Below are 13,301 nucleotides of genomic sequence, written 5' to 3'. Positions count from 1 at the left end.
AAGGTCAGCCCGTAACAGTCTGCCCTCAGCTCACACGGACCATCACCCTGAAGAGAACCCTAACACCGCGTCTACTTCGAGGATACCCCTCTTCCCTCCAACCCATCAAGAGCTCCCAACGCCTTCGATGAAGAAACACAAGTTATTACTATTAACTGAAATGTTATCAAAGGTGTCTTATTATGTTCCTGGCTTTACAAAGGAGCAGCCTGGAGGATGCCCACGTGAAAGCTGCTGATAACCCACCACGGGAAAACTCTTGTCACACTCAGGGTCCTCGTTGGCGGGGGGGGGGGGGGGGGGCTTTACCTTTTCCAGAGCTTCTCGTACAACTCTTTCCGTTTCTCGCTTGTGGTCAGACTTCATTCGGTCTTTAAAGTCATTGAAAATCTTAGTGTATTTGTCGTGGCACATGCTTTGACACACTCCATCACCGGTGGTCTGTGTGCTTCGGTGCAGCATTCTTGGTGAAGAGGCACTTAACTTCTTGGTCTGAGTGGACACAGAAACCTTTTCGATTGGCTGAGGCATCGTGGGGATTTCCTGACTGGAACTCACGGCTTCAGTTTCAGGCTCTGGTTCCTAAAGGGTAAGGACAGTGCTCAGATGTGAAACAAAGCCACCAGTCCGCCAGTTCAAGAACAAGCTCTGTTAGGATAAAAACATAGCGATACACATAAATAGCCACGTAATAAACTACGGTTAAGAAACCTGGAATTAAGATGGGAAGTTCTGTTAGGCAGATTTTACCACAATTAAACCCTCAAAACTTCCATTCAATTAATAGAGACGGTAATTCTAAATAGGATCTTCATTTATAATGTCATTGCATATAATACTATGCTCTTTTGCTTTTCAGGTAGCCTAAGCAAAAATATTTAAAACTTAAACCATTATCAGTTTAGACTCACTTCTTTGGACTAGATCATTAACAGATATCCTAAAATTCTAAACCACTTCTCACTAAGTATTTGGAATTGTGCTAAGATTAATCCTTGGATTTAGAGCATTAACAGACTTTATCATTTTAAAAGGCTGAGCTTAACCCTCGTTTCCTCCAGTTTTTCAATGTTGACCCAACTGATGTAGTGGACAAGTGCTTTGTTTTTAATCATGCTACTAGAAAACCAGCAGAGTTGCAGGAAATGCAGCCACGTGCCCTCCCACTTAGCCAGACTTGGTCTGAGATAGGAGACTTCTGGTTTGTGTGTGGCTTATTCTACTGATAGAAGACGGGTTCCAACCTGGTTGATGTTATCTGACGGCAGTGCCTTTTCACAAGTGCCGTACGTTGGAGCCAACTGTCTTGACCATAACTTGGGAGATACTTCCTGTTGCAGTGCCACCTGGACACTGCAAGGCGGGCCACTTACTTCCTTTTTGGGTTCCACACTCTGATTACGTCGTCCTTTCTTTGCTCTTGGTTCTTGAGTGACCTTTAGCTGTGGGCATCATGAAAACAACAGCACATTACTCCAGATGCTGTGAAACACTTCTGTGCTGACAACCCTGGCCCTGGCCCACAGGGAAGGAGCGAGTAAGCCGCCCCCTTCTGCATTTAGGACACCTGCGGCCGCGTGGTCACCACCCACGGAACTCCCGCACAGGTGTGGTGGTGGGCACTAATGTGCCTACGGAAGAGAGGCAGGATCAGGGTTGCTTATCTGTCTGCCTGAACTGGTTTTGATACCTGTGGCAGAGCCCGTTACCCCTTTGTACGAAAGGAAGGAGAACCGTCGGAACGTGCACTGCAGCGCTCACGCTCACCGTGACGGACGGGGACACCCACCTGCTCGTTACTGGTGGAGGAGATGCTGGACTCTGCCTCCTCCTCTCCTCGGTCCTCATTCTTAGACTTCCAGAACCTTCCTTCGCGAAGGAAGCGCTGGTGCAGCTCCAACTCGTCACAGGCCTTCTTCCAGCCCATGCTGCGCTTCACATGCAGCCGGTGGACGTTGACCGTGATGTCCTGGATGTTCTCAGAGGGAATCCAGGCCCTTCAAGTAACCGCAGAGATACAGTTAGAAATTCCCAAAACGGCAGCAGATTCTCCCCACTGCAAAGTAGGCCTTGGGAGATTCTGTGATGGCCGGGGGGGGTGGGGGGAGGAGTGGGAGACCCACACGGAGGAGGAAGGAGGGGACAGGTTGTCGGAACAGGGCCAGTGACTCTCAAATACCTCAAAACCCCTCAGCACCGTCACGGCCTTCTTCAACCCAGTTAGCCTGTTCCTAAGTCCTTTTTCCAGAGTCTCCTCCCATTGCCACTCCGTTACTCAAGACTCGCTCTGTGCAGACCACAACTACAGGTGTGTGTGTTTGCAGATACGTGTGCACGAGATGAGGGCAAACGCTGCCTCCCCATGTTACGTTTCATCACATTCAGACTCGCAGCATCTACTGCTCAGCAGCCAGGTGCTCAGGTAGGAGCGTAAGGTTCTCTGCATTGTGTGTGGTACTGACCCAAAAGTACTGGATGTAGAACTTGATTTAGTTCTCGAGAAAGTTTCCCTGGGCACCAGTCACCCGACTGGACTCCACCGTGTGCCAGCAGAAGGCACTGCAGCTCCTCCAATAACGCACGGGGCCGCTACCATGTTCCGGCCTCACTGGACCGCTGGAGGAGACGCTGCCCAGATGCGCTGGGTAAGAGCTATGAATTAGGGGCCCGAGTCCCGGGCGCGAGCATCCTAGTTCTAGGATGGCACCTGCACCCACACAGCCTCTGCCATGAAGGCTCTTTGGGTTTGTCACAACTGTGAAGGGACAGGGTGCTCCTGAGAGGAAGACAGCTGCGGCCGGGCCTGAAGGACAAGGACGACGTGTACCAGGCCCCATAAGAGGAGCTACTGGCAGAGGGAATGTCACAAACAAGACCAAAAACAGCAAGGTGCACGAGCCACAGTTAGGGAGACGCTCTCTGGAGCAGCCAGGACAAGTGAGGAACAGCACACAAGCAGCGAGAGACTGATTCTTGTCTGTCTCCTGTTTAAATGTGTGCCGGGTCAGCTCCCCCTGCCCCCCACTCCGGCCAGCAGGGACGGAGTGTCACAAACACCGGCCTCATGACTGTTCCAAAGGGTCGAGGGAAGCACGCTGCACACACACAAACCACATGTGCAGACTTGGAACTCGCTTGTGCACGTGAGGCCACAGGCTTTCCAGATTAAATATGCTGACAGCTGGAGCCGTGACCTGCCACGCAAGGGTCTGTAAATATTACGTCCACAGCGTCTCATGTGACATCAGTGCTTCGTTAGGCCCCCTACCAAAGTAAACTACACTTTTGAAAAACTGTTTTTGAGACACATTTGTGTCACTAACAGTGCTGACTACCTGGAACGAATTTGTGACCTGTTGGTATTTTTTTTTCTCCTTAAATAATCTGTTTATCCCTTGGATACAAGAAAACTGATTCAGGCTGCTCTTAACATGAGACGTAATTAAGCGTCAGTGTGGTTCACACACACGTTCCCATTCTCCTATAATCCCCTCCATGACTGCAGGGGATCAGGTGCCACTTTTGAAGAGGTTCTCTGGTTATCTCTGGCAATCCGATCTACGAAGACACCCTACAATTGAGGGTAAGTCCAATAAAAAGAGGCAGAATCTAATTTGGCTCTGTCTGCACATCTGTCAATCCTGAAGGCTTTGAACACACGCGGAATCCAATGGCTCGGTAACCTGATGGCAAATGAGCTCAGAATGGTGTGCTTCCTTCCTGCCTGTAGCTCCCTGCCGGCTCCCGGGGCCCCTGGCCACCTGCAGCGGAGATTCAGCCTTGTCGACACAGACCGCCCCGCTACTTTTTCCTCTGGCAGGCCAACCGTGCAAATCCTAGTAAAACCCCGCTTCCAGTGAGTGGGGTCACAGCCACCTTTCTTCCTGGCCACAGTTTGCTTAGGCCCTGGGGAGGGGCAGCACACTCCGTGCCGAGCACACAGTGCGGACTAGTGTAAGACCATTGGTTTATATGCATTTTCCTTCTCCTGCCTATGTACGAAGATAGGATGAACTGGCAAGAGAACACTTACTGGTAGTGATGCTGCCTAACAGTACGAATGCACTCAACACCACCGAGATGTGCACCTGTAAACAGTTATGACGCTAAAAACAGTGTTAGTGAAAACTTGCTGCTAGGCCTTTATTAGCCATCTCCTCTTGGTTGGTAACATATTGCTTAATTAAAACTCATTATTATAACTGTATAAAGGTTGCTTTTAATAAATCAAATATGCCAGTAAGATACAGTGTAACTTATAAGGTATGTCCTCATCACTCATTTAGTTCAAGTATTTTATTAGGCACACTGTAACCAGAGAAGGAAAGGAAAAGATTCTGAATTTATAGTAAAATTGTAGACCTGTTAAAGTTGACTCTTGAACAACACTGGCTTGAACTGCAGGGGTCCACTCATACACAGACTGTTTTGACATAGGACAGGGCTGTAAATGTATTTTCTCCTCCTTCACTGTAAGAATACAGCATATAATACATGTAACATACAAAGCAGGAGTTAACTTTACATTATCAGAAAGGCTATAGTTAAGCTTTTGGGGGAGTCAAAAGTCATAGGTGAGTTAGGACTGGGGGGGAGCTGGCACCCCCATCCTCTTGTTGTTCAAAGGTCAGCTGTATTTTCTAAACTAAAGTCCTCAGAGAGCCATCTGTCCAGAATTTTTTAGATTTTTTAGATTCCAGGAAGTAATACGTTTGGAAGAAAAAAAAAAAAAAAACTCTCTGGAAATGGAATTTTATGTTGTAATTTTCTGTTCAGATCACAAACATGCCAAGGACCCAAGGAGATTACCTCAAATATTATTTTAAAATACTATCTGCATGGTATAATGAATGACGTAAGACAAATTAACTCACATTATCAAAATACCACTCATGGTTGTAGATACTATGAAGCTGTCGGAAAATGGATGAAAACATTTTTAATCTGCTAAAAAGTTCCGATTATCAGTTCTAACCTAGTAGTATGTTTTTTTTTAAAGTAACTGAATTCTTGGTTTCTCTAGGTTAACTAATGAAACTTCTTCCCTGTTTGGATATTTGTACTATAAGCTGACTTTTATTAAGTATTTGCTGCACACCAGGCACCATGCTTAGATCAGAACGTACCAACATTGCTTTAACCCTTACAGAGAAACTCTTCCAAGATGTGCTACGGAAGCCCTCATTTTACAAGTGAGGAAACAAGGCTGAGAGAGACTGAACACCGTGTCTGAGACCAGAGCAGGACAAGCACATGCCAGAGCACGAGCCACGGTGGAGCCCACCGGCCCTCTCCACTGCTACAGAGGTCGCCCTCCGTGCCCCTGTCCAGGCCTCCCCACCCCTCCATCCCCGTTCTGATGGGGCACGGTAACAAACCCAATACAATGTGCTGCTACTTCATAATCCATACAAAGCATTCATTCTGTAGTCAGTGGTGGGATTACCCATGTTTCCTGCCTTGACAGCATCAGCTAGGGATGCATCTATCTCTGAAGGAACGGAACTACGTTTTTGGAAACTTACACTATCCATAGGTTTCTTGCCACTAAACTTCTATTTAAATTAAATGAAGACTAAAAATTCACTATGGAGAGGAATAAAGTCTCTTGTTCCATAGTTTCTCACGGTAATGACAGTTACATAAAACCCTCACAACTTCAGGCACGACAGACATTTAAATACTTGGAAAGGCCTTTGGATCATGTAGCTGACTTGCTATTTTTCCCCTTTACTTTTAGTATCTGTGAACTTTCATCAGTGTCCAGTCACGGCTATTAGTGACAGTGTTACTCAGAACAATACTTTAAGGCTTTGATATCACAATGAAAGAGGCAGCTATAATTTCATAGTATGGTTCACATTCTTTGTATGAAATACGTAACTATGCAAAAATAAGTTTACAGGGGCGCCCGGGTGGCTCAGTCGGTTGAGCGTCCGACTTCGGCCCAGGTCACGATCTCGTGGTTCGTGAGTTCGAGCCCCGCATCAGGCTCTGGCTGTCAGCTCGGAGCTTGGAGCCTGCTTCAGATTCTGTGTCTCCCTCTCTCTCTGCCCCTGCCCTGCTCATGCTCTGCCTCAAAAATACATATAAACGTTAAAAAAAAAATTTTTTTAATAAAAGCAAGTTCACAGTAATAGAAACTTTTCACTGTTGGGATACAGATACTGTATCATGAAAACATAAAGTTTTAAGCTGGGCTGTACACATCTCCCTGGCAACAGGAACTTCAAAATATAGGCTGGATACCATGTCTGGCAGTTCCCTTCCTGTAATTCTTATGCACATCCTTAGATCGCAAGATCGACATGGTCTCCTGCTCCCACGTCGATGATTTTTGTCTGTGGCTTTTAACAGAGCTTTGAAAAGGTGCCTGAAACGGCATCCTGTCTTCACAAACCATGAAGTGGCCACATTCTTAGAGCCCTTCCACACCCGCCTCACCACGCAATCCCAGCACGAGCCTGTACTGCATCACACCATGTCGGGAGCCCAAACTACAAGCACCATTTGCAAAAATCGTCGTCAGCTGCCTCGTCAGGCTACATGCTGATCTGCCATATATTAACTAACTGGAACTAAATAAAAACTTTAAAAGCCAAAACAAAAATGGCAAAGTATTAGTAATTTCCTATTCTGGGTACTAGATTTCCTGGTTTTTATTAATTTTTTCCCCTGCACTTGTCTATTGAACTCTCAAGAAAAAAGGAAAAGATAATTAACCAAATAGAGCAATGGATAATAAATGCAAAAACAACAACGACAACAACAAAACACCAAGGTGATGTGATTTGTTTCTCCAAACTGAACTACAGACTGTTTCTGCCCTCCCAGTACCAAGGACCATCTGATGGATGCCCCAAGGGTCACTCAGAGGTCAGCCCTGGTGGGCGCAGGATCACGCTTACCTCTGGTGGTGGTGACCGAAGAAGCGAACGTCAACCTGGTTGTCCTCCTTCTGTAGGACCTTGGCTGGCCAGAAACCAAAACCTTTCATTTTGGCCCAAACCAGTTCATGATTAGGTATCTGGAAATAAAATGTTTTATGTAACCATGTTATTTTCAAAGTATTAAACGCACACATGTCATTAATACTCAACTTAGGAAGTATAGTGCAGTATTTTGAAAACACTTCTCTTTTTTAACTCCTAAACCCATAGAGCTTTTTTTTTTCTCGGATTGATTCTGCCTTCAAGTAAAGCACCAGAAACTTACAGTCTGCATAAGAGCAGAGATATGGACCCTCATCTCTCAGAAAACACAGCCTGCAGCACTTAGGGACGAGCCAGTCTCCAAGGCGAGACCCCGTGAGTAACAGTGGCAAACACAACACCCTCACTGCATTGTAAGGTGCACTCCAGCACCTGGGAGCCTGTGAGAGATGTGAAAGTCTGAGGTCCTGCTCCAGGCTTAGGGAATCACAAAGACCCCAGAGCACCTGAGGAGCACAGAGTCGTCCTCCACAGGCAGCCTGGCACGCCCAGGGCTGGGCGCAGCCCCGACCACAGGCACAGACCAGTCGGGACCTTCCTGAAATCCTGTCATTCCAGGGGACCACACATAGCCACAAGCATACAGGAAGCCTTATCTTTCTTGTGAAAAAAACGGGCAGAGCAGAAGTTCACTCTATTATCTGAAGTTCCTCATTTTAAAGTCAGAAATGGGTAATGATGCCAAGTTGTTTCCCCTGTGTTTCAGGTTTTATGCTCACTAAGCCCATGTATATACTATGATACAAAGAAAAATACCTAGGAAGGATTATAATCCTTAAATAAATTGGAAATAACCTTACTTAGAATAGTACATCACACACTTAAGAGGTAAAAAACAGAAAATCACAAAATTTCACATACACAAGGGTAGCAGAACCAATTGTCAGGACGAGCATTTGACAAATAGAAGCAATTCTTGCAAAGCTGTAGTTCATCCAGCTAAAAAAGAAAAGCAACTATTTTAGCCTACACAAAACATGAGCATCAAACTGTATAAAACAGATCCATGTAAATTAGCATTCTCTCTCATGTGCACAGATAGTCCTGAATTTTCTTCCTTGAGATGACATTTTTCATTTCTCAATGAATACTAGGAGAGCCTGCCACGTTCCTGTTCAGACCGTCTCCATGGTCCCAGGCGGGCCTGGAGCAGAAGACAGTTCCTCAGGAGGTCTGGCCTCCACTCCCAGCCTGGCTCCCGCCCTCCTTCTGGTTCATATGCACATTAAATGCTAGTTCAGCAGACAGATCCTTCTGGTCTACCCATCTTAAGTACCATTACCAATAAAAGCAGTCCTTACATTCCCTCATTCTGTTTTAGTCCTTGTTTTCTTTCATAACACTCTTTCACGTCTTGAGAAGAAACATATTCTGTCCGTTTCTTTTTTGAGCCTCTTTCTTCAGAATGTATATTCTGAAGAATATAGCCCCATGAGCAAAAAGCAGTACTTCAATCACCACTTTATCTCTCCTAACACCCTGCAGAGCACATAGTAGACACTCAATAAATATTTGTGGAAGGAATGAAAAAACAAAGGTCAAATTTTATCAGGAAACAAGGCTTTTTATATAAATTTTCAGGTGAGTGTTTCAAGTAAAAAAGACTATACATACAAATAAAACCTCTAATATGCTAATATGTATTTTACTTATTGTATAAATAGGAACTTTTTTTGTTTTTGTGGGGTTTTTTGCTGTGAAGTCTATACAGGATCTTTCATTCAAAGAGGGTAACCCTGGGGTGCCTGGGTGGCTCCGTCGGTTAAGCGCCGACTTCAGCTCAGGTCATGATCTCGCGGTTTGTGACTTTGAGCCCCGCGTCAGGCTCTGTGCTGACAGCTGGGAGCCTGGAGTCTGCTTCGGATTCTGTTGTCTCTCTCTCTCTCTCTCCCTCTCTCTCTCTCTGCACCTCCCCGACTGGCTCTCTCTTCCCAAAATAAACAAACATTAAAAAAAAAGATTTTAAAAGAAAACAATTGTAACAAAGAGGGTAACATTTCTGCACTGCAAAGGAACAATCAACAAAATAAAAAGGCAACCTACCGAATGGGAGAAGATATTTGCAAAAGACATATACAATAAGGGATTAATATCCAAAGTATATTTAAAAAAAATTTCACAACTCAAAACCAAAAAGAAAAAAATCCAATTAAAATATGGGCAGAGGAACTAAAGAAATGTTTTTCCAAAGAAAACACCCAGATGGCCAACACACACAAGAAAAGACGCTCAACATCACTCATCATCAGAGAAATACAAATCAAAACCACAATGAGATATCACATCACACCTGTCAGAATGGCAAAAATTAACACAAGAAACAAAGGGTGTACGTGAGGATGCAGAGAAAGGGAAACCCTCTTGCACTGTTGATGGGAATGCAAACTTGTGCAGCCACTCTGGAAAACAGTGTGGAGGTTCCTCAAAAAATTAAAAATAGAACTAGTCAACAATTCTAGGCAACTGCACTACTGGGTATTTACCCAAAGAATACAAAAACACTAATTCAAAGGGATATGTGCACCCCGATGTTTACAGCAGCATTATTTGCAATAACCAAGATATGGAAGCAGCCCAAGGGTTCATCAATATATGAATGGATTATACTATTCTTTATGAGGCCAGCACTGTATCAAAACCAGATAAAGACAATAAAAAGAAGAGAAGTATAGGCCAATATCCCTAATGAGCATGGATATAAAAATAACAAACCACCACCACCACATCCAACAATACATTTAAAAAATCATTCATGGGGCACCTGGGTGGCTCAGTCGGTTAAGTGTCCAACTTCAGCGCAGGTCATGATCTTGTGGTTCGTGAGTTCAAGCCCCACGTCGGGCTCTGTGCTGACAGCTCAGAGCTTGGATCCTGCTTCAGATTCTGTGTCTCCCTCTCTCTCTGTTTCTCCCCCCACTCACACTCTGTCTCGCTGTCTCTCTCTCAAAAATAAATAAAGAATTAAAAAAATCATTCACCACAATCAGTGGGATTTATTCTGGGGATGCAAAGGTGATTACATTCATAAATCAATCAATATGATACACCACACTAATAGAGAAATGACAAAAATCAAATAATCATTTCAATAGATTCAGAAAAAGCATGTGACAAAGTACAACATCCATTCATATAAAAACCCTCAACAAAGCAGGTGTAGTGGGAACATGGTCATGAAGACCACAAACTACAGCTAACATCATCCTCAACGGAGAAAAACTGAGAGCTTTTCTGCTGAGATCAGGAACAAGACAGAGATGTCCACTCTCAACACTATTATTCAACACAGTACTGGAAGTCCCAGCCACAGCAGTCAGGCAACAAAAAGAAATAAAAGGCATACAAAGGCATACAAATGGGCAAGGAAGAAGTCAAACTTTCACTATTCGCAGACAATGTGATATTCTAAGTAGAAAACCTGAAAGACTCCACCAAAAAACTACTAGAACTGATAAATTGAGTAAAGCTGCAGGATACAACACAAATGTATAGAAACCTGTTGCGTTTATATACACCAATAACGAAGCAGCAGAGAACAATTGAGCAATTGGTCCCATTTACAATTCCACCAATAAGACACCTAGGAGCAAAGCCAACCCAACAGGTGAAACACCTATACTCTGAAAATTATCGAACACTGATGAAAGAAACAGAAGATGGCAGAAATGGAGACATTCCACGCTCATGGATTAGAAGAGCAAATCTACTGTTAAAATGTTGATACTACCCAAAGCAATCTACACGTTTAAAGCAGTCCCTATCAAAATACCATTTGACATTTTGACAGCTAGAAAAAACAATCCTGGAATTTGTACAGAACCACAAAAGACCCTGAATAGCTAAAGGAACCTTGGAAAAGAAAAGCAACACTGGAGGCATCACAATTCCGGACTTCAAGCTGTATTACAAAGCGGTAATCATCAAGGCAGTATGGCACAAAAACAGACCCACAGATCAATGGAACAGAATAGAAAGCCCAGAAATGAATCCACAACTATATGGACAACTAGTTTTCGACAAAGCAGGAAAGAATATACAATGGAGAAAAAATAGCCTCTTCAAAAAGTGGTGATGGGAAAACTGGAAAGCCACACGTGGAAGAACGAAATGGGACCGCTTTCTTACACCACACACAAAAATAAATTCAAAATGCATTAAGGACCTAAATGTGACACAGGAAACCATCAAAATCCTAAAGTAAGACACAGGCAGTAACCTCTTTGACAACGACTGGAGCAACTTATGAGACGTGTCTTTGGAGGCAAGGGGAACAAAAGCAAACATGAACTATTGAGACCCCACCAAGATAAAAAGCACAGCGAAGGAAACAATCAACAAAACTAAAAGGCAACTTACAGAATAAGAGATTATTTGCAAACGACATATCAGATAAAGGGTTAGTATCCAAAATCTATAAAGAAATCATAATACTTCACACCCAGAAAACAAAAAATCCAGTTAAGAAATGGGCAGAAGACATGAATAGACACTTTTCCAAAGAAGACATCCAGATGGCCAAGAGACACATGAAAAGATAGTTCAACATCACTCATCATCTGCAACATATAAATCAAAACCACAAGGAGATACCACCTCACACCTGTCAGAATGGTTAAAAGTAACAACACAGAAACAACAGGTGTTGGCGAGGACGTGGAGAAAAAGGAACATTCATGCACTGCTGATGGGAACGCAAACTGGTACAGTCACTCTGGACAACAGTACGGAGGTTCCTCAAAACCTTAAAAGTAGAACTAGGCTGCAACCCAGTAATTGCACACTAGGTATTTATTCAAATGATAGAAAAATACAGATTTCAAGGGCACATGCACCCCGATGTTTACAGGCAGCACTATCAACAACAGCCAAACTATGAAGACAGTCCAAATGTCCATCAGTAGAGGAATGGATTAGGAAAGAGTGGTACACACACTTACACACTAGAATATTATTCAGCCATAAAAAGAGAATGAAATATTGTCGTTTGCAACAATGTGGATGGAGTTAAGAATATTATGCCAATTGAAATAAGTCAGAGAAAGACAAATACCATGTTAGCTCACTCATATGTGGGATCTAAAAAACCAAACAATAAAAAAAATAAAAACAACTCCTAAACAGAGAACAAACTGGTGGTTGCCAGAGGGGAGGGGACATGGGTGGATGGGTGAAGGGGATTATCGAGTACAAACTTCCAATTACAAAGTTAGTAAGTCACAGAGCGGGGGGTCGGGGGGTGGGGGGGTGGGGGGGTGGAGGGGGCGGGAAGTGCAATTGGTCACGTTGTAATAACGCTGTGAGGTGACGGGACCACACTTGGGGGAGCAGTCCAGTGACGTATGGAAGTGTCAGATCACTACCCTGTATACCTGAAACTAGTATCACACTGTATGTGAATTATGCTTTAATTTGACAGTGAAAAGGAGGGTAACATTTATTGAGTGTCTGCCCAGTGCAAGACATTTGCCTGCATTATGTAACCAACATCCCTGAGAGCAGTTGCAGAAAAGGAAACACACTTTATTTGTCCAAGTTACTTAACCACTAAATCTAACTCCTAGGATTTCTCTGAGAAAATTCCCTCCTTGATTTGCATTATTTCCCATGTATTTCAAACATGGAAATAAAATTATATTTAAAGGAAATGGCAAAACTGAAACATATGTAAGAGTAGAATTCTAAACTAAGTTAGTCTGGAAAACAGCAAGAGTTTAATTATGGGGAGTAAGCAGTACCTCGTGACAGGTGTCTTTATACAGCATCCGTGCTATGTCAGCCTGCTCGCTGTCTGCTGTAATGAAAGGCAGACAGTATCTATTACCACAAATCCAGAAACACAAAACTATCAAAAGTAGTACAACCATTTGCATTTTCTTTCAGTGTGACTAGAGTGGACATATACCCTTTAAAATGAAAATGTCTATTTTAAATGAAGTTCAGGGGCACCTGGGGGGCTCAGTCGGTTAAGCATCTGACTCTTGATTTCTGCTCAGGTCATGACCTCACGGTTCATGAGATCAAGCCCCACGTCGGGCTCTGTGTTGGCAGCATGGGGCCTGTGTGGGACTCTCTCTCCCTCTGCCCCTCTCCCCTGCTCTCTCGCTCTCTCAAAATAAATAAATAAACATTTTTTAAAAATAACGTAAATAAAGTTCAGGCAGCCAAACAACATTTCTGTAGACAGCTGTAATGTTATACTCAACAGAATACGGATCCTCTACATACAGAGTGCCCTCTTTCTTTTCCTTCAAATGATGGGATGGTAATGGAAAAGGACCAGAATTAAAGTGCTTATAAAAAGCCTCTCAA

At 43.7% G+C, this 13,301-nt stretch overlaps 1 protein-coding gene and 1 long non-coding RNA gene across 20 annotated transcripts in view; one reads left to right on the top strand and one right to left on the bottom strand.

Moving 5' to 3' along the window:
* LOC128316257 (uncharacterized) overlaps positions 1 to 6,068 on the top strand; it is a 41,932-nt gene extending 35,864 nt beyond the window's left edge. For all 6 annotated transcript variants that reach the window (XR_008299845.1, XR_008299844.1, XR_008299843.1 and 3 more), the window contains one exon: positions 5,150 to 6,068. This is a non-coding gene — a long non-coding RNA (uncharacterized LOC128316257). The remainder of the gene's footprint in view (positions 1 to 5,149) is intronic.
* ZMYND11 (zinc finger MYND-type containing 11) overlaps positions 1 to 13,301 on the bottom strand; it is a 133,592-nt gene that overhangs the window by 10,369 nt on the left and 109,922 nt on the right. For 6 of the 14 annotated variants that reach the window (XM_053225185.1, XM_053225184.1, XM_053225180.1 and 3 more), the window contains 6 exons: positions 12,728 to 12,783; positions 7,854 to 7,931; positions 6,909 to 7,027; positions 1,790 to 1,997; positions 1,374 to 1,442; positions 310 to 582 (listed from right to left, as the gene is read on the bottom strand). In XM_053225185.1, the coding sequence (XP_053081160.1) occupies positions 310 to 582; positions 1,374 to 1,442; positions 1,790 to 1,997; positions 6,909 to 7,027; positions 7,854 to 7,931; positions 12,728 to 12,783 (803 nt within the window). Of the gene's footprint in view, positions 1 to 309; positions 583 to 1,244; positions 1,443 to 1,789; positions 1,998 to 6,908; positions 7,028 to 7,853; positions 7,932 to 12,727; positions 12,784 to 13,301 lie in introns of all 14 variants that reach the window. The other 8 variants (XM_053225178.1, XM_053225177.1, XM_053225176.1 and 5 more) reach the window with 2 other exon arrangements.

The sequence above is a fragment of the Acinonyx jubatus genome, chromosome B4 (assembly GCF_027475565.1).
Source record: "Acinonyx jubatus isolate Ajub_Pintada_27869175 chromosome B4, VMU_Ajub_asm_v1.0, whole genome shotgun sequence".
Taxonomy (NCBI): domain Eukaryota; kingdom Metazoa; phylum Chordata; class Mammalia; order Carnivora; family Felidae; genus Acinonyx; species Acinonyx jubatus.
Note: the sequence above shows the minus strand (reverse complement) of the source record. Positions and strands in the feature narration are given on the sequence as shown.